The 19,644-nt window shown below is 44.7% G+C and overlaps 1 protein-coding gene across 2 annotated transcripts in view; it reads right to left on the bottom strand.

The window, feature by feature from the left end:
• ABHD12 (abhydrolase domain containing 12, lysophospholipase) overlaps positions 1-19,644 on the bottom strand; it is a 487,344-nt gene that overhangs the window by 122,263 nt on the left and 345,437 nt on the right. For both annotated transcript variants that reach the window (XM_085612333.1, XM_085612332.1), the window contains 2 exons: positions 14,695-14,725; positions 5,907-5,952 (listed from right to left, as the gene is read on the bottom strand). In XM_085612333.1, coding sequence (XP_085468459.1) covers positions 5,907-5,952; positions 14,695-14,725 — 77 coding nt within the window. The remainder of the gene's footprint in view (positions 1-5,906; positions 5,953-14,694; positions 14,726-19,644) is intronic.

Raw genomic sequence — 19,644 nt, 5'->3', positions numbered from 1 at the left:
TCTCTTGATTTACTTTGATTACAATCGTGGCACTCTTGCTTTGGCTGTAAACATCTTAAGCTAAAGTGCGGTGCCTCGATTGCTTTAAAAGTAAAGAAATAGAACAAAATGTATTTTTCTATTACCTTACTTTCAAACCAATCAGGGCACCCGTGCTTTAGCTTAAGATATTTACAGCTAAAGCATGAGTGCCACAATTGCATTCAAATGCTTGTTCTTTTAATAATAGTCCACAGACCTGGTTGCCTGGTGACTTGCAAGCGATTGCCTCTATCGTACAAGGGCCCATGAGTGGTGTCTGGCATTCTGTGTTATCTTCCAAAGGCCTTTGTTCGCCTCTAAACTGCAGCCATAAACATGCCCCTTGTGGCCTTTCTTATGTGGCCATGGGGGCAGCGCCCGTCATTAATGCTGAAGATAACACATGCACTAAATGGAAACAGACTCTTCGTCCAAGGCCCAGGCTGTTCTGTGGCCAGCCTTACAGACCACACCGTAGCCTGGTGTCCCCCAGAAAAAATGAGACGAATTCACCATTTGATTGATCAGCGTGTGTGTCTTGTCCATAAATAGCTGATATTTGAACCTAAATGGCAGTTAAACTATACGGAAGGTTACCTGTCTCCAACCTTCGCTCCATTACTGAAAAGGCCTCAAAGGGTACTTCTGTATGCCCACACCCCTGGGCATCTTGTTCGTAAACCGTGAGAGAGCAGTGACAGTATGGGTATGACGAGATATTAACTGCGTCTATTTCCAGAGCGCTGCCCTCCTGACTTGGCTGCATCTCCTCCATATCTTCACCAGCAACCCCCTTACCCGATCCCCCTGCACCAAATTCAAACGGACCAGTCAATGTCTTTCCAAGTCCACATTAATTCAGAAATCAGCGCTACAGTAATGCACAGGTGTTCTTACTCCAATGTTAGAAGACACCCACGCTGTAGGCTAGCTACACATTTTCTGAAATAAATTAAGCGGTGTTTGAGATGTAGGCAACTGTGACTATACTGCTATGTTAGAGCATATATTTGTTTGCGGTGCTCAATAACCAGTTTAATTCTTTGCATTTTGTGAGGGGTGATGTACAACCATCTGATTGTGGAAATGAACATTCACGGATTCCACTGGGATGCACAACAGGTTTCTCCCAAGTAGTGCATTGAATTTCCACAAAGCCACACACTACCACCTCTGTCCAGCAGACACTAAGCTCAAATAATTCAAATGGAACCTTCGCCGTTTTTTAATTTTGTAGGTCTCGCCTACGCAGCGCTAATGCGCTGCTTAGGCAAAAAGACATTTAGCGATCGCTTTGGAGACGTGCACGTCTGGAGATTCACTTGCGGGAGCGAGCGGCTGGTTCCATATGTTATCAATTATCGCGGCGCCGCAAGTGAATCGCGCAGGCCCCCGCCTCTCTCCCCCTGCTGCCGCGCGAAGCGCGCGTGCTTGTGCTTGTTTTCTACATCTTGTCTTGCTGCCACTATTTGCGTTAAAACTTCTGACCTAGGCCGCATGTTACTCCTGGATTGCTGTTGGGTCTATCGGCAGATCGAGGCCTACTCGGCATTACGGGACCACTAGCAATAAATCTGGGGAGTGATGTTGGCAAAATTGTATATGAATTTCCATTCGCAGACCTCTACCGCTGGCATTTCAGTTTTAAGAGAGCCATGCAATTTTGTATAGCGTGAACTCGACCCTTCCCGCACAAACTATCTTCCCTTGGGAGTGCTGTCGTTTTTTTTCTAGGGCTTGTTTTTTCTGGAACAGAGGGCATATATTTCTATAAAAGCAGACCCTCTGTACAAGTTCCATGTATTTATTTATTTAGGGGGATTATATAGCGCTGACCACTGAGTGTGAAGTAGCGCTTTAAACAATGAAGGTGGCGGACATAAAAAGAATGACTTTAGAAGAATACTGGGCTGACATACAATTCCAATGAGCACATAGATGCAACAAGGGCACATGCGAGCAAGTATACAGAGTGACCATCTTGTCACATAATTTAAGTGGGGGTGCCAGTTTGGGGTTTCTGTATGCAGAGAAGTGGGTGGGTGCCGCAGGTTTTCCATAGTGTTATTTAACAACACACTGAAATGACATCACACCTGATCTACTGTATCCTGTTTCATCTGCCCTGTTTCTCTTGGGGTTGCAGGTCAGGCACTGTCATTTGTAACATGGACATCTTAATGACAAACAGGACCAGAGAAATCTTTATAGTTTACGTATTCTTTAGATGTATTTTTGCAATACTTGGATTACTTTTTAGGAGATATGATGCATCCTATGTGTGTCAGCGGTACTTCTCAGATTCAATTGGCTGAGGACTTTGCAGACCCCTCCACGTTTCATCAAACATGACACGCGCCTGCAGGCCAGGTGACCAGAGTCGCGTGGGTCCTTTAAAGTCCATCTCACGGTTCCACCCTGTATCCGCTGTTTTATAGTGGTGGTCCCGCCCGGTGTGGCACGTGACAGACAACTCTATAGAGGGCCTCATCAGGAGATTGTGCCCATCCATGGGTACGGAGGAGGGCGGGTAACAAAAGAGAGCCCAAGATGATAAATGCTTTTGAGATAATGTAGGAATGTCAGCGATATGACGGCGGGAGAGAGGACAAAGGGGGAGAGCTAATTAATGGCTTTCCTACAGGTGAGATGGGCCATTCAAGGCTTGTGTCAGGGGGAGGCAGGAGAACCTTCCAATTAAAAGAAAATGAAGTGTGGAGATCGGTGGGTGTGCTCTGGGGTCCCTGCACGGAGAGTTTGCTGGGGTTTGAGGCTGTGTTTACTGTACTCCGGGAACAAAGGGTGCCCGCTCCGGCCGAGGAGTCACTCAGAGGTCAGGCCGGGCTGCAGCAGCCACATTCGGGCGAGGCCAATCCTGGGCCCTGCACAGCCTAAGGGGGCAAGGGAATGGGGCTTCTAGCGGCCTCGGAGCGGCCCAGGGACCATAGTGAGCTGGGCTGAAGTATCGCTAGAGTGAGGGCCTGTGACACACTCAGTTATTGTTTACAACATTTGTAATTTTAATATGCTATTTATTCCTGTTTAGGAAATCAACTACATTTTTAAGAAAATATGCAGTAAGTCTCGCATTTGCGAGAATTTAAGCTATTGGCATTATAAATGACAATGCCTTTTATTTATCTGGTTTAAAAACAACACTTAATAAAAGGCATTGTCATTTACAATGCCAATAGCTCAAACTCTCATAAATGCGAGACCTATTGCATTGCAAACTGGAAACTGGAACTTCGCCAGTTCTGGGCAATATGTCTGGCTGGCACAGGTTCATTTCTTTCTGCACCTGTCACCAGACAGATTCACTGTCTGAGGTTACTTCTCTAAGTTACTGATGGCTAGAATTTTTAGATCGAGATTAGAGGCATGCGCTGCTTGCACTGCGAGGCATGCTGTAATGGAGTATGTACTGGAAGCCCTGCCCACTCTCCGCCCACATTTGTCATTGGCTTGTGTCATTGACCTTCATAAAAGCGGGTTTCTGATTCGTAAATAGGCTTGTTAGTCCCTTCTTGGTACTTCCCTGTCTGCATTTGTTACCTCCCATAACGACTGGACCTTTTACTTGGCTTGTTACACGGTCTGCGTTAGAAGACGGTGAGCACTATTTTGTTTCTTGACTAATGGGGACAATGTCGGCTGCTTTTTTTATTTGTGCGTGCCCACACAGGACAATGGTGGCTGCTTTTCTTAAGGAGCTCTATGCCCCTCTAACTTTAAAAGTGGCTGCCCCCTACCCCCACAGCACTCACAGTACAATGTTGAGTGTGGCGCCCGCTTTAGGGACACCGCGCTCAGTTTCATTTTTTTTTTTTAACTGCAATGTTGAGTGTGGCACCCGCTTCAGGGACATCGCGCTTTGTTTCCTTTAAAAATGGTGAGTGTGGTGCCCGCTTCTGGGAAACAGTGCTCTGCAATACAATAGGTCTTGCTTTTGACCTATTGGTATTTTAAATAACAATGCCTTTTTATATTATAAAAGGCATTGCCATTTACAATGCCAATAGCTCAAAATCTCGCAATTGCGAGACCTATTGCATTGTAAATGCTCGTTTTACTTCTCTCCCACTTGGCAGAGGCTCAGCAGCTCCCCAGACAATGGGCAATTGCCACATACCACATTTACCACTTGTGGCCACCATGTTTTGAAATGGGCTTCCAGCAAATTTCAAAATGGCTACCCTTGTGCATGTATGGGCATCCATGTGCAAATATTTTTTTTAATGTTTTTGGAAAGCTTTATTGCAAATAACATTCAAAGATGGCCACCTGTGTGTCTGCACGCTTGAGCAAGAACAGGTAGCCATTTTCTATGTCTCTCCTACACAGCACATGTGCTATCTCTTCGAGATATAGTGTTACCTAACAGTGGGTTTGGAGGCCGCTCATTTCTTACAACTGCTAGGCTTCATTATCAGTCTAATTTCCGTACTTCTTATTGGTCAACTGCCGTTGGGTTCCTTCCTCTTTATGTACTTGTCCCTCCCCTGGAGCATGGACACATTACTTACTGTGTTCTTCCACTACGCAATATTTTAGGCCATGCTTTTTATTTGTGCTTAAGCACTCTGCCAATGTGTGTTTTTGTATTGTCTTCCTCGTGTACTATCCCAATTTCTGTGTTCTTTTTGCCCACCAACCCTCCTCTGTACACCTGCTTGTCCCCAGGCTCTTTTTTCCACCCTCTTTTGTCGTTAGATTTGCTCCCAGCCACTCCCTTCTACCATTTGTTCGGTCAGCTTGTCCCCAAGCCCCTCCCTCCCAACCTCTATTGTTGTCAGCTTGCCCCCAGCACTTCCCTCTCATTTCACAGCATTTTTCCCCACATTTTCCATTGTGCTGCTCCCCCCACACTCCATCCCTCCATGCTGCATCCTGTCGCCTTTCTAGCCCACCAGCAGTAAAAAACGAAGGCAATATGACACAGCCAATGCTGGCAACGTCATGTTGTTTTTTTTTTATTTCAGCCATGCTGCACAGCCTCTGCACTGCTGTACAACATGGCTACAAAAATATTGGCAAAGTCAATAGCTAACTCATAGGTGAGACCTATTGGCTGTGCCAATGCTCGTTTTAAATGTTTTTGTGGGAAAGCTTTACAAAAGCTTTACAAAAACAGTAGTAAAACCAATATGCTGGCAACCAGTGTCAGACAAACTTGGTGACCCAAAACTTATCTCTTCATGTGTGCTATGCGGAGCTAACACTGCCTGCACTTAAGAGAGGAGGAAAGTGGTGAAAGGTCAGGATCTTACCTGGGTAGCCTACACCTTACTTATCCAACACAATCTTGGGACACTAGCACACGTGTTGAGGACTGCGTACTGCAGAAACCCTTTCAGGAGAAGAACTGCCAATTCCTTAAAAACATTTTCAAAAAAGGTTTGCACCTCAGACAGTGCACAACTTGTGTGTTGATTTCTCACTGTGGTTGGCTTGGCCGAATATATGCACGAAATATATTTTACAATTTCCTCTGGCTTAGCTTTACACTTCAGATTTTTATCACCCATGTATTGGTTTAGGAGGGGGATTGAGGTTTCATTTTCTTGAATTCCAGGTGTCAGGAGCACTATCCATTATCTGAAGTATTTAATCTATGGTAGTATGTTAGAAGTTTGGTTTATGAAAGTCGATAATGGCGGATCAACACTAGAAAACATGGGCGTGCTCGCACTGGTGCAAAGCACCCTGCTATATCCATCAAATAGACTGTAAATGGAAAACCAGCAGAATTTTTAAAAACAGAAGAAAATAACTGTCAACAGCTTTGTAACTAAGTCATAATAAAAGGAAGCATTTTAAAAGGAAGATAACAGGCAAACAGCAACCGAAGCTCGATTTCATGTTACCACCAGTGTGGATCTTACCTCGATAATCAAAAGCGATGACATGGTAACCAAGTGTACTCAGTACCTGCAAAAAATAACAAAAAAAGTAAAGACATCACTTGCGCAATCATTGACAGTTATTAAAGTAGCAGAACTGCAATTGTGTTACCTGAAGCCTGTGAATAAGTGCTGCATCAACGTTTTGAACAAAGGAAAGAGCTACTAACTTTTGATAACGCTCTTCTGGTAGAGACTATATCTAGTCGCAGATTCCTCACTTTATGAGTATTCCCTTGGCACCTGGCAATCTGTCTATTGATGGAGGGGCTAACGCATTCTTTGGCCCATGCCCCCAATAAGATGTCCTTCAAAGAATCGTTAAAGGGAAGAAGGGCCTTAGGAAATGTTTGCCCCGGCTGGAGTACTTCTGCTAAGACATTGGTCTTAACCTCCAAAGGTGGAGAGCTGGTGTGCACACAATTTAGCCATTCTACACATTACCATGGCGTAGGAAGCTGAATCCATTGTGGCTGGTCCAGGGGGAGAAAAAAGACTTGTCCATGGAGCTATAGAGACCACCAGCGTCCTGCAAGTTCTCGTACCATTAGTTAACTAGATATGGCTGAGTGAACTCATCACCCAGGTCACAGACATTATCGGAACCAATCCCAAAAAGGGAATACAAAGAGTGGTCTTGAGTGTGTGGTAAGTCAAGTAGGGGAAACAGTGTCTCGGGTGGATTTGGGCATGGCGCCGGTCAAGGTTGGACTAGCGGTGGCTCGGTGTCAGAGAGAAAAATCAGGGCCTCTTCTTCAAGTGGCCAAATCAGCATCAAAGTCAACTTGTCCGGGGCCGGCTTGGGTAGCGGCACTGGCAGAGGAGACGGAGGTAAGACAAGTGCAGAGGGTCCAGCTGGCAGGCAGGGTGAACTCACCGGTGGTACACCAGGTGGAAGATCTCTCAGCTTCTTGGAGCTCGAAGGCACATCAGAGGGAGTTGGAAGGTATCCAAAGATGGATGTCTTCCATGTAATGCAGCTTGGCTGAAGGCCCTGGAAAGATTGTGCCAGGACCAGTTGCAGGATCGGCTCAGAATTTGGCTAACTAAAGGAGGAGGAGCAGGATCGAGGAGGGTGGCAACGCTCCAATGCTTGGTCAGGCAAATGCGAGTGGCACAAGGGAGTGGAATCCTGTTTTAATTTGTTGTGTTTCTTACATGAGGACTTGGAGCAAGGCGAAGCTCGACTTGTGGATGAGCTCTGTCGACTAAGGGACCGGGAACGGGACCGAGAGCAGGCCTTGGACGTGGAATGGAACTTTTTTAATGCTTGGTAACAGAGTTTTTTTATGCTTGACAACAGAGTTTTGTTCTCTGGTGGCCTTTGGATTCAATGGCGCAGTTGCCACAGGCCTTGGAGCCATGGTTTCACCTTAGGCATGCCTGATGGGGATCCATCACAGACATTTATTTGGGACAGTACCTACAGGGCTTGAAACCTGTCTTTAAGGGGGTGGCATCCCTTGCACATTGGAAGAAATTTTGAGGTAAGAGTCTAGGAGAGACAAGAGGGAGTTCCGGATCCGGTCTGGTAGTGCAGAACGAAAGGATCGGACATTTAGCACACAGAAATGGCACTTATATAGACCACACACATCATTTCCAGAGATGAACTACGGTCAGTGCGGAGCCCCAAGATGCCACCTTCTGGAGCACAGAGAGGTTTGCGGATCCAGGCCGACGCCTGGGGAATATTCAAAAGGTGAGGAATATACACCTAGAGATCTCTTTCAGAATGGGGACACACTGATGTAGAGCAAAAAGATACCACCAACCCTAAAATACGTCTTCTTGACTCTCCTACCTCTCCTTCTTCTATGACAAAGGTTCTATAATTACGCACCAGTTTATTGCACATTAAGGGACATTCACTATGGATACAACTTTACTCTTCACTTACCAGTGCCCACCCTCTGTACACTTATGCCCAGAAGCACACTCATGAAGCACAGTACAGAACCACACTAATTGTTGGCACTCTTACTCCTCATTTCAGCATTTCGCCAATGTTCACAGCTGCATAATTCTTGGATATCTCTACTAGTTTTAATTTTTTTATCGTTGATCTTTTTAGGATTTGAATAATGAATGTGCCCTTATTCAATCCAAATCCCCTGAGTTCAAAGATAAGGGGGCTTAAGGGAGGTAGGTAGAAATGTAGGCTTTGAGACTGTAGCCACAAGAAAAGTCTCCATACCTTGTGCATGACATGCATAGTGTAGATGCTACACCCTAAGTACAGTGACATCTGGTGGTTTCACTCATGGTGCAGTTAAAAGGGAGGCCCTGTTTTTTTTTTTTTTTTTAGAAAAGCATTTGTTGTAATAGTGGCTATGTGTATCAGTTATTGAATGGCCATTATGTCTGTGGTTGGTTTACCATCATGGTTGTTACTAAAGTCTGCACATCTACTTGTCAGCATACGTTAGGGCGTTGTCTGTTTGTTTTTGTAAGTACTCTTTGCTCTGAGTTATTTTCCTTTAACAGGTTTCAGGTTTTGCTTGTTTTTATGTAGGGATTGGAGGGGTTATGTGCCGTTTTCTTCTCTACCCTTCGAAGACTGCCAACTGTTTTGGTGGACCCCATGTGTGGGCAGGAAGACATGTCAAGGCGCCTAGTGAAGGCCGAGAAGAGGGCCGTGTACTTCAGGAGCAGAAAAAGAATGGTACCCAGGTGGAGAAAAGAAGAAGAAAGTGGTGATCCCAGGATAAAAATGAAGAATGAAATGTTTATGAGGTCGTTGTGGGGTGCATGGGGGAGGCAGAAGAAATGTATAGCTTTAAAAAACACTGTAATGCAATTATATTATTGAAAACTGATGATATACAGTTTTATTGTACGCAAAACTAGTTTAAAATAGTCTGGTAGATACTCAAAAGAGATAAATTATCAGAAATTTGCAGTAACAACACTATGGCACCCGTCATCAACAGCGGTACCGCAAATTGAAAAGATCTCCCTGACATTTCTGGACACTTTTGAACATGGTAATGGCAACCAATTATAGTTATGCAATGTCGATCCATGACTCTGGTGACAGGAGACAATTTACACATCTTGCAAACTGATGGCAGGTCAAGTGAAACCCGGCACTGGCATCTACCCAAAGTCACAAGCAATTTTAACAGCGAAACAGCATAGACAAAAAATGGCTGGTCGCGCATTGGGTACACGCACTATGATTCATGCGTGTGAGCTCTACGTATAGCTCCCTGCATCTGCATGCCTCGAGCTTGAAACCTAAGTAGCCGCAGTTGGTTGCCCTTTCCATCAGGTCATTCGCAAAGGAGGTATCACAGGGAAGAAATGTGCCAGGGTGACGCACTTCACCTAGGAAAGAATTTGAGCAGCAGTGGACCGACAAACAAGTAGGCACTTACTGCCCGGTGTTAAGTCAAACGATGGACAGATTTGTAGCGAATATATGGCACAGAACTTGATGGGCTCTAGGAGGGATTCATGTGTCTCAATGGAGCTCCTGCATGCGGAAGGCCTGGGAGCAGGTAGAAGGAAGATACAGGTAGAGTTCTCTTACAACATTCCATGTTATCAACTCCCAGTTCCAAAGTGCTGATACATTGACGACACACTACTGGGAGAAAAAGAATAGTGTGAGGGATTTTGAGGGCTGAAATTGTAAATGTTATTATGTTGTGGCAAATGCCTATGAGACTACCAGCCCTAAGATGCAATTACATATAAAGAGCAGCATTTGTGTATATATGCAGGTGTTGGTCACGAGGCAGTGCTGTGTGTGGCTGGATAGAAAAGAAGAGCCCGCCATTGCTATGCGCTCAGACAGCATGTCATGCCTGCTTCAGCAAGACATTAATTAAGTAAATAGTTCTGCCTAACTGCTAATGAAAGCTAGAGAGTAAGGGCTTATGTAAGAGGTGCTGTCCTCATGGGAGGAAACAACAGGAGAGAGGGAGGTACCAACGAAGGACTACTAAGCCTATTGACCAATCAAAAGCCATTATTTACAAAGGACAGGAAGAGGAGCCAATTGTAAAGATGGGCAGAGCCTAAAGTCCATACCTGATTACAGTATGTCTCGAAGAGATAGCACAAGTACTGGTTAGGCGAGACCTAAACAGACTGGAAATCTCAAGAGTGCTGCTCTGGTGGCTGCATTTGTATCTGAGCTAAGGTCTCAGAACTGTGGCCAGTGATTTGGTGTCACGATTCGCTTCCTGCATTCTCGTGTCCACCACCAGAGGAGTGCATAGTGTGACTTTCCAGTGTTCTAATAAGCTTCCAGATACTCCTCTGCATGCATGTCCTGAAATCCATCCATTTGATCACTATTTGGGAATTAACATCCATTCCCAAACCATGCCGGGTTTTATGAAAGCCAGCCTGCTCATGCTTGAAGCCAGCCTGCTAATTTGACACTCTGTTACCTAGAATTCCCTGCTCACTGCTTCGTCTCAACCCCTGCAGGCCAAGGATGTGTGGAGGAATTCAGCTCACTTGTGGCTGGCTGCTGCTAGCCTGCTCACACCTGATGCATGTGATTACTGTGAGCTCTTTTAAGCCCCAGCTCCTTTCAGTCCAGGGTTGGTCATTGTAGCTGTGTACCGGTGAGACTGACCCTTGTTTCCAGTGCTTCCTGAGCTTTTGCTATCCTGGTTTCAAGTGTTTCCTGAGCTTTAGTTATTCCTTGTTCTTGAGCTGAAGCAGTTTCCCTTGTTCCTGAATTAGCACCGCCTGTAGTGCTACCTTGACTCCTAAGCCTTAGCATTCCTTGTTCCTGAACTGCATACGTTTCTCTTGTTCCTGAACTAGCACTGCCTGCAGTGCAACCTTGATCCTGAGCCTTAGCATTCCTTGTTCCTAACCTGCAGCAGTTTCCCTTGGTCCTGAACTAGCACTGCCTACAGTGCTGCCTTGACTCTTCAACTTTTGCTCAATTCTTGTTCCTGCTTTAGCATAGCTTTCGGTGCTACTTTGCTTTCTTAATTCCTGAACAGCACTATTCTTGTATACCCTTGTAGCCTCCCCTTCTGTATATCCTTTTCCAGTCCCTACTTTTCTTCCCATTTCCTTGGTTCCAGTTCCTAGTTTACTGCCTTTCTATTCCTGCTGTCTTGCTTCTATTACCTTGTATGTTTGTTGCTTGCTTTCTGCCAAGTGTGCCCTGTGATTTCCTTCCTTTCCTGTTAAGCACTCCTCCTTGCTAGCTTCTTGTCTATTGTGCTTGTATTTAGTAATACCCCCTTGCTGTTACTGCCTTGCGTGTTCCTGTTTGATCGCAGGATCTGTGGGCACAGCTGACAACCTAGGTGGTGTTTCTTATTCACTGTATTGTCTTTGAGTTACACTTATAACATCACCATAGGTATCAGCTCCACAGACCCTGCCTTTGCATGTATATCCTATATTTGGGTATTTGCCATCAATATCTGTAACAGCAATTGTGGGTGAGGAACTTACTGAGCTTCAGTCTTACCGTGTGGAGCTCCCGAGTGCTTTACCCCACATTCCCTTTATTGTTAATGTTGTTGTGTGTGTATATGTCTGCACGTCCTCTTGGGTGTAGTTATTCTGAATGCTAAATTTTCTCTTGAGTGCCCATCCTTTGAGTCTTAGCCATCTTGTTCACTTGTACAGGCTTCCCCTTTGAATCCCTTTTCCCCTCTAACTTCCTGTGTGATCCTGAGCAGCCCTGTACTCCTCTTTCTGTGTACGTTTTCTACCCAGGTCCCAGTCCTTGCCCAAGTCTCTGATGGTGTTCCCGACATAGTCCCGGACAGTCCCTGACATTTGGAACATATGTCAAATACTCAAGCAATCACTCAGATTATCTTTAGAATAATAGGTAAGTACTATGGTCGATGTCAAATAAAAACTTTCCCTCCTCCTAAGTTAAACCAAGATCCTCTGCTTTAGCACAAAACATGCCAAATTTGTTAAAGTTAAGTCAATTTACATGACACCTAAACACCCATAACTTTGAATCTGAAACTAAATCTGCAATCTGATACCTACTTGGTACACCCTAGACCGCTCACACGTTGCACAGAACCTTTTTCCTAATGGATTATCCAGTTTCACAAAACATAATCCTTTACCTGGTAACTATATTTTCAGGGCCATGAAATAATTAGTTCCAACATAACCAGAATCATGACAATCACATCAATGCCATAAGCAGACGCAAAATGTGTTATGTAATACACATATTTAGCGCACACTATCAACTAGGAGGGTATCCTGGTGCTGAGCAGGTGCAAGTCTAGCCAAGCCTACGGACCGGTGGGACTACTCGAAATCTAGGTTTTTGGCATCTTCAGGAATTCAAGAAGAGAGGAGGAGGTTCTTATGTGTAGCAGCAGGTCATTCTACGCTTTAGAAGTGATTTAGAAAAAGGCCTGACCGCCAAATCTGGTTTTCCTTATGTGTATCCCGGGATGTACAAATGAACAGAGGTGTCTGAAAGTTTTGTGAAAGCAGATGCGATTGTTAAGGCATGCTAGGCCATTGTTATGTGGTGCCTTGAAAGTGTGGGCAAGGAATTTGAATTGTGCTCATTTGTGTATAGTAAGCCAGTGACGCTTCTTCAGGTGTATTATGATGTGACTGCGGAGTCGGAGGTTGAGAGTGATTCTGGCCTCCAAGTTCTAAATGGGCTGCAGCATTTTGATGATCATAGCATTGATGGTGTTCCCGTAGTCCAGCTTACTTGTGACGAGGTCGTGTGTGAAGGTTTCCGGGGGTGGATTGGGAGCCATTTGAAAATCTTCCTTAGCATCTTCAGAGTGTGGAAGCATGATGCGGTGACAGCATTGACTTGGGTGGTCATGTCACATTTGCTGTTGATGACTATCCCGAAGGTCTTGGCATGGATGGTGGTGGTCGGTCCTAGCTCTACTGGCCACCAGGTGGAGTCCTAAGTGAAGTGCTCTTCCTGTAGATCACAGTTTCGGATTTGTCGGTGTTCAGCTTCAGATAGCTGGCCTTCGTCCAGTGGCAATTTAAGTCATATATGCATTGAACTTAATCCGGGTACTGCCCATCTTGTCCCTGAAGGGGAGAATGAGTTGTTTGTTGTTGGCGTATGAGAGGACATTGATATCTTTGATGCGGATTATGCTGGCTGAGGGCTGTTGTATGCATTGAATAGGGTAGGGAGGATCCTTGAATAACTCCAAAGATAAGGTCACAAGCGACTGAGGCTAACGGTACGAGGTTGAATGACCGGGTCCTTCCAGCCAGGAAAGGGTAAACCCATCGGAGTGCATGTCTTTGGATTCCGATGTCGTGTAGGTGTTGGGTGAGGAATGGGGTGGAAGATTGTGTAAAATGCTGCAGAGGACCAGGAGAATGAGCGTTGCGGAGTCTCCTCGTCCAGAGTCATATGAATGAAATTAGTGGCAGTATAAGGGCAGTTTCTGTGCTGCGATTGGGTCTGAAGCCAGACTGAGTGGTACTGAGGAGTTTACGGTCGTTGAAGTATATTTAGTGAGGCGTCTACTGATGATTTTATCAACAACTTTGGCCAGGAATAGTCGCAGAGAGGTCGATCTGTAATTCGCAAGTGTTGAAGAGTTTGCAAAGGGTTTCTTCAGTAATAGGAGGATAGCTTTATGTTTCCAAGCATCTGGGGATGTTGAAGAAGAGGTGGAGGCATTCAGAATGGGAATGAGCATGGCACTGAAGGGTTGCAGTCCACTGGAGTAGGCGTTATGCGGGTAGGGTTCTGATGAGGCCCCTGAGTGATTTGGCCTTCATGGTGACAGCGGTAATGAGGAGCCATGTGGTTAGTATTGGTTCTTTGTATAAGTGCGGGTGGTGTTTACTGAGGCCTATCGATTTTGGCTGCAGGTTGAAGTTGCTGTAATTTTGTTCCTTATGAATTGAGAGAGATTGTTGCAGATGTCCTGGGAGGGGGTGAATGAGTTGGAGGTGACCGCTAGAAAAGATTATTTTGCTTCTGTTGCCGCTGGTATCGATGCCCTTCACCAGAGCAGAGCATTTGGTGGTCTGGATCATTTGGTGGTAGTGTTTCAGGGCAGATTTGAACATGTTTCTGTTTGCATTGTCCTGGCCCATTATCCATTAGAGCTCCAGTTGTTTGCAGTGGTGTTTCGTCAGTCTGAGCTCTACTGTGTACCAACTGGCCCGGTTTCTAGATTTTGTTGTATTGCTGTGTTTGAGTGGAGTCAGAAAGTCAATGGAGGAGGTGATCTAATTGTGGAACTCTTGATGGGTTTGGGGAGGCTGTTACTGCGTCAGGGTCAATATATATTGAGAGCAGTGTTACAGTCCTTTTCAGTGAAGCTGTTCTAGTTTTGAGAGGCTGGTCTGGCTGTGATGAATGTGTGTTTATAGACAGTTTTGGTGGGAAATTAGTGATGTTACTTCCTGTGAAGATGGAAATGAGATCTCTTGCTTGGCTTCTTTTAAAGACAGTTTTGTCAGAAAACCAGTGATGTAATTCCTGTGCAGAGGATGATGTAAATTCCAGTGATGTCACTTCCTCTGGTGATGGATGACCGAAAAATCATCCAGCTGAATTTTAGCACACCCTCCGTGGTTCAGTTGTTAAAAAAAATACAGCCATGGCCGAACATTTCTGCTAAAAGCAAGAGCATAATGAAGTCACGGTGGCAGAAGTTCACATTCCATTTCAAGGCGTTACAGGGTTTGTCACTCAGGGAGAACCCTTTGCAAAAATAATAAAATTATGGGAGCATATTTCACATAGTCAAAGATTAGTTCTTTATCACATTTCTATAGATTTACAGTGCAAGTGGCCTTGACATACCTTGTATAGTTCCACGCGGTGATCTCCACCCCTGAATGAAATACAGATGAACAGAACAAAGACAGGTTAACAGTGAGTCAATGTCTTTCTTTTCTTATAACTGAAGGAGTAAATTAAAAACGGCCACTTTAAATTTGAGACACCGTTTAGTTTTTTTCATAAAAAATGTGTATTTCTCGTTCTGTGCAACGTTTGCCGTCACAAAAACAAAACCAAAAAAGCACTGGCAAAGCCATTAGTTCTTGCCTTAGAGACCTATTGGTTCTGCCAATGTATTTTGTTCATGCTGTACAGCATAAAGGAAAGATGAAAAAAAAAGAAAATAATAAGCACAATGATTCAGCCACTGGGCCATATTATTTTGTAGATGCATATAGGCGCTAAATACACATGTGCTGGCCTAGAAAAAGGACACAACCCAGCAGTCACATTATTGCACTGTTTTTTTTTTCTTTTCAATGTTGATGGGGCTAGAGGCTGGGGGGGGGAATGGCAGAGAAGCACACGGGCCAGAGAAAGCAATGTGGTGCAGGAGGCGGGGAGAATCACATGAATAAACAAGAGTGGAAGATGGAAGAGCGGGGGGCATAGAATCATGCGGATGAACAAGAGCAACATGGTGGGGCAAAGAAGCACATGAAAGAGAGAAGGCAACATAGGTGGGTGAGACCAAGACGCAGAGGGGCACATAAGCTCACATAGAGGCAACATGAACACAGGTGGGGGACAGAAGCACTCAGGTGAGAGAGAGCAACACGCAACGCAGGGGCAGAGAAGCACATGAGGGTGACAACTGGAAAAAATGGGCACTTATGAGTGCTTAAAAAAAAATTAGCTCCTAAAACGTAAACAGTGGAAAGACGCAAGTACTTTGGCCATGCTCCAGGGGAGGGGTAAACACAAGAAGAGAAACTAATACCCCCAAAAGCTAACAAGTAGGAAGCAAGCAAATAAGAGTGACAATACAGTCAACCAGTGGTAAGCAATGGGCATGCTCTTAGCCCACTGTGAGCTAACAAAATGTCTCTCAACAAACAGCGCATACCCCGTTTTATGTGAGGCCTAAAAGCAGCGTTTGCATATCAGTGACTAATTAAAGGTGCAGATTTCAGCTTCAAATCCACATTTTCTTTGCCTCACACAACTCTTAATTATACCTCCTGGTCAGAGAAACTGCCCTGTGATGTTCAGTTATCTGGCCAGACTCTTCCATGGATGCGATTCAACAAAGCACAAGGAGTAGCAGAAATGATTTGATGCACTCTTTGGGCCAATGGCATCCTTTACAGTCTATCTGCAGGTTAGAGGCTAAGAGAAGAGCAAAGAATGGGAACCAGGAAAAGGAAAAGGAAAAAGGACTCTTTCTCTTCCTAATAGTACATTCGTGGTCCTCTGTTCGCCAAGGGCAGCAAGAAAAAATCCCTGGAAAACAAGCCTAGGTGTGACAGCTGCCACCCCTGCCGTCCCCTATCCAACGTTCATGATCCGACTCAGATGGCATTCCGATGATATGCTTACCATTGCTTTGGCCACATTTTTTTCTGTTGTTTTTTTGGGAGACAAATGCATAATGAATACAAAGTAAAAGATGGATGGTGGGCCCACAGCATGTTTTGTTTTTTTCCTGAGATCCAAATGTGTCAGGGCATTGAAATCAACAATCTACAATCTACAACTAAGCATAATTAATCATAGTGCCCCAAAAACACTAATAAGCTTAAGTTTCCTGAATACTAATATGTAAATCTTAACATGCTCAATAATTTTGAAACTGCTTAGTTGCATAAAACTAAGTACCCTGCACATTAATATCTTGTTATAAACAAATGTTCTAACTCGCTAACACTTATTTATTCAAAGTCGTTGGAAATGCCATTGGCGCACTGAAATTGTGCTGCCGAAGTGTCTACTGCTGTATAGGTGTATCAATTGATAAATAGATACAAAGGGTCAGATTCAGGTAAACAGGGCGGTACATATACCAGTGGCAAATTGGCCTTTACAAATCTGTGGCCACATTTCCTTTGGCTGCAGGTCGTGTTCACAAACTGCAGTTGGCCCTGGGGCCAGTACTGCGCATGCACTCGCAGATCTAATGGAGTATATGTGGCCTAAATCTAAGACTAAAACCAAAGGAAATGATGGACGGAGTGCTGAACATTGCATATGGCTTGGCAGTTCGGGCTGGACTGTTCCCATGAGGCACAGGGTCAGACTGATTTGCATATGGCCATGTCTGAACTGGGGTGGCAGAGTGGGCTAAAGAACGGTGATGGATTAAACCCAGATCAGTTGACTGGGGGTGAGTGCTTGCAATGTTCAACACTCCGTCCATCACCACCCCCTTTTGTACCGCTTTGTTCGCCATAAGTTGGCAGGGTATGCTCAGACGTGAGTACCTTGCTCACTTTGCCACTGGATTCAAGCAAGCCTGGCTGAGGACGGCTGTAATGCCAGAAACCGGTCCTAGGAAGCTTGTTTCCGGTCCAGGGAAGGCATGGCTTGGCAGTTCGGGCTGGACTGTTCCCATGAGGCACAGGGTCAGACTGATTTTCATATGGCCATGTCTGAACTGGGGTGGCAGAGTGGGCTAAAGAACGGTGATGGATCAAACCCAGATCTGTTGACTGGGTGTGAGTGTTTGATTGGTTCTGATGCTCCGTCCATCACCACCCCCTTTTGTACCGCTAAATCTAAGACTGCCATAAGGGAACAGGAGGAGTTCCAGCAGGAGGAGCTGGGAAGCTGGTGCTGGACTGTAGACAACAGCAGGAGAGAGACAAGGTGAGGCCCGAAGGATAACGGGAACCGAGGAGGACAGCACGTCTGGCAATGGACCCCCAACCTAATGACTACGGATCCAGCTACCTTTGAGCGAATTAAGCTAAATAACCATTTGCAATGATCCGTGGAGGGGTTGTGAGCTCAGAAAAATCTTTGTGGAAATGGTGGAGTTAATGTTCCATCCCCAGTGGACGTGCATAAGTTGCGTAGCATGAGGAGGGCAGAAGTGTGGTATCAGTATATGGAAAACAGCAAATAAATCTGCATGATAAAGATTGAGATCATACTATGAGGTGAAATAAACCAGCCACATAGCCTCATGTCTGCAAGCCCAGAAAACAAAGGGCAACTCACTCAGATACTGGACACAGGAATTAATGACTATAAGAGATCAAATTGCCAAAAGACCACATACTTTGTGTTTTTATTTTGAGAAGCAAGTATCTAGAGGTCCTGAGAACTTAGTGGCCCTTAACAACAAGGGAAGAAAGACTGCAAAGAACTCGAGCTCCGAAACCCGGAGAGAGAGGAAAAGACACAACTTATAAGAATTCTATTGCCTAATAATAAATTATGTTCTTACTTTCTCACAAACCCTAACCTGTAAAACTGATGGTCATCTTTAGCCGTATAAGGTGCACTCATGAGTTCAAGGCATGTTAGATTTTTTGGCTACCTTCAATTTAATTGATCATTTAGTGCTGACATCTCGAGTGTTTTATGGGAGTCGGAGAAAGGGTCAAGTTTCCATGTTTCACTAGCTACTCATTGTCCCATGGTCTGCTTCAGAAGAAGATGTAAACATAATTGTTATTTAACATAAACTTTATGCCTCTAGGTTATATCCCCTGAAGGCATACCATGTAGTATCATCACGACAGAACACAAATCTTTACTTCCTTCATGGCAGATTTTGGGTTTGACGTCTACAGCCTTTCCAAATACGTCAGGTGTTGGCCGGTTGAATGAAGCCTACCAGATTTAATCTCCAGCCACAAAACAGTGAGGCAGAGGTTATAGTAGCCATAACTGTTATAGTTTAGTTATGTTGCATTGGTTTCTTGGCTTTAAAGTGAATGCTGCTGATACAGGTTGTGATTTTCCATTGGAAACACAAACACTAGTTTACCCTCTATAAGATGGTGCACTGAAAAACACAAAGAGCAGAAGGAATACTCACCTGCCCACACAGAAGATGGGCTGCCACCACAGCAAATGCAGTGCATGGAAAATTGGTGATGGGTACGAACAGCAGCTTTCTTCTTAGAATGATGAATATAAGCAATTATATGACTGCATGCATAATAATATGAAAATAAACTTTGCACAGATACACTAATACTAATGTGAATTTTACTCAGATCGCCAACAAAATTGAAACACACCATTTTAGGCATACTTTTAAGTATGTTTTAGCAGTTTTCTTTTATGCTTATGTGTTGTTCTGTCTCACTGTTAATTTAATTATTTCTTTTATGTCCACATAAGCCTGCAGCAAAAGGGAGCCTTTACTATTAGTTAGGAGTTGCAGGACTCCGAGTAACTTTAATTGATTTCTTTCCCCTTGTTTTCCGGCTGAACACACCATGCCATGGCCATCCAATACCCCTTATTAGGCCAGGCTAATTTAATCGTATGATGTACGCACCGCTGATCCGCCAAAGGTGCAGCAAAGGCAAACCTGTCTACATCAATGCCGGGACTGAGCCTTGCACCAGGGATGATGGCTTTTCCCAGTTAGAACTTAGTGCTTGTTCCAACCTAGTTTATATGAGGTCTCAACGACTAGGCCTTCACATTCAAGGTAAGTCGATCGGATGCCCAGTATTTAATAGGGATTGCTCAGGCATTTGTCCTGAGTGCAACTTTTCTCTAATGTCGTTGGTACTTAAGGGTCATTCGAAAACAATGGCTGCGGGACGCCCAGGCTTTCAACAAAGGATGCTGGGGAGGTGGGCCGCAACGTAACTTGTGCATTAATTAACAGATGGTTGTTAATTAAAAATTAAATCGAAGTTATGGACTTTATTCAATCACTTAACTTAGACTTTCTCTTCATTACTGAATCTTAGGCCAGTGAGCGCTCTGGACCTGATCTTGCTGAGGCCGCCCAAACAGGATATGCTATTGTTAGGTTCGATCGCCCTACCAGGCTGGGAGGCGGAC

The sequence above is a fragment of the Triturus cristatus genome, chromosome 6, assembly GCF_964204655.1.
Source record: "Triturus cristatus chromosome 6, aTriCri1.1, whole genome shotgun sequence".
Classification (NCBI taxonomy): Eukaryota; Metazoa; Chordata; class Amphibia; order Caudata; family Salamandridae; genus Triturus; species Triturus cristatus.
The sequence above is the reverse complement of the archived record's forward strand: the minus strand, read 5'-3'. Positions and strand labels throughout refer to the sequence as shown.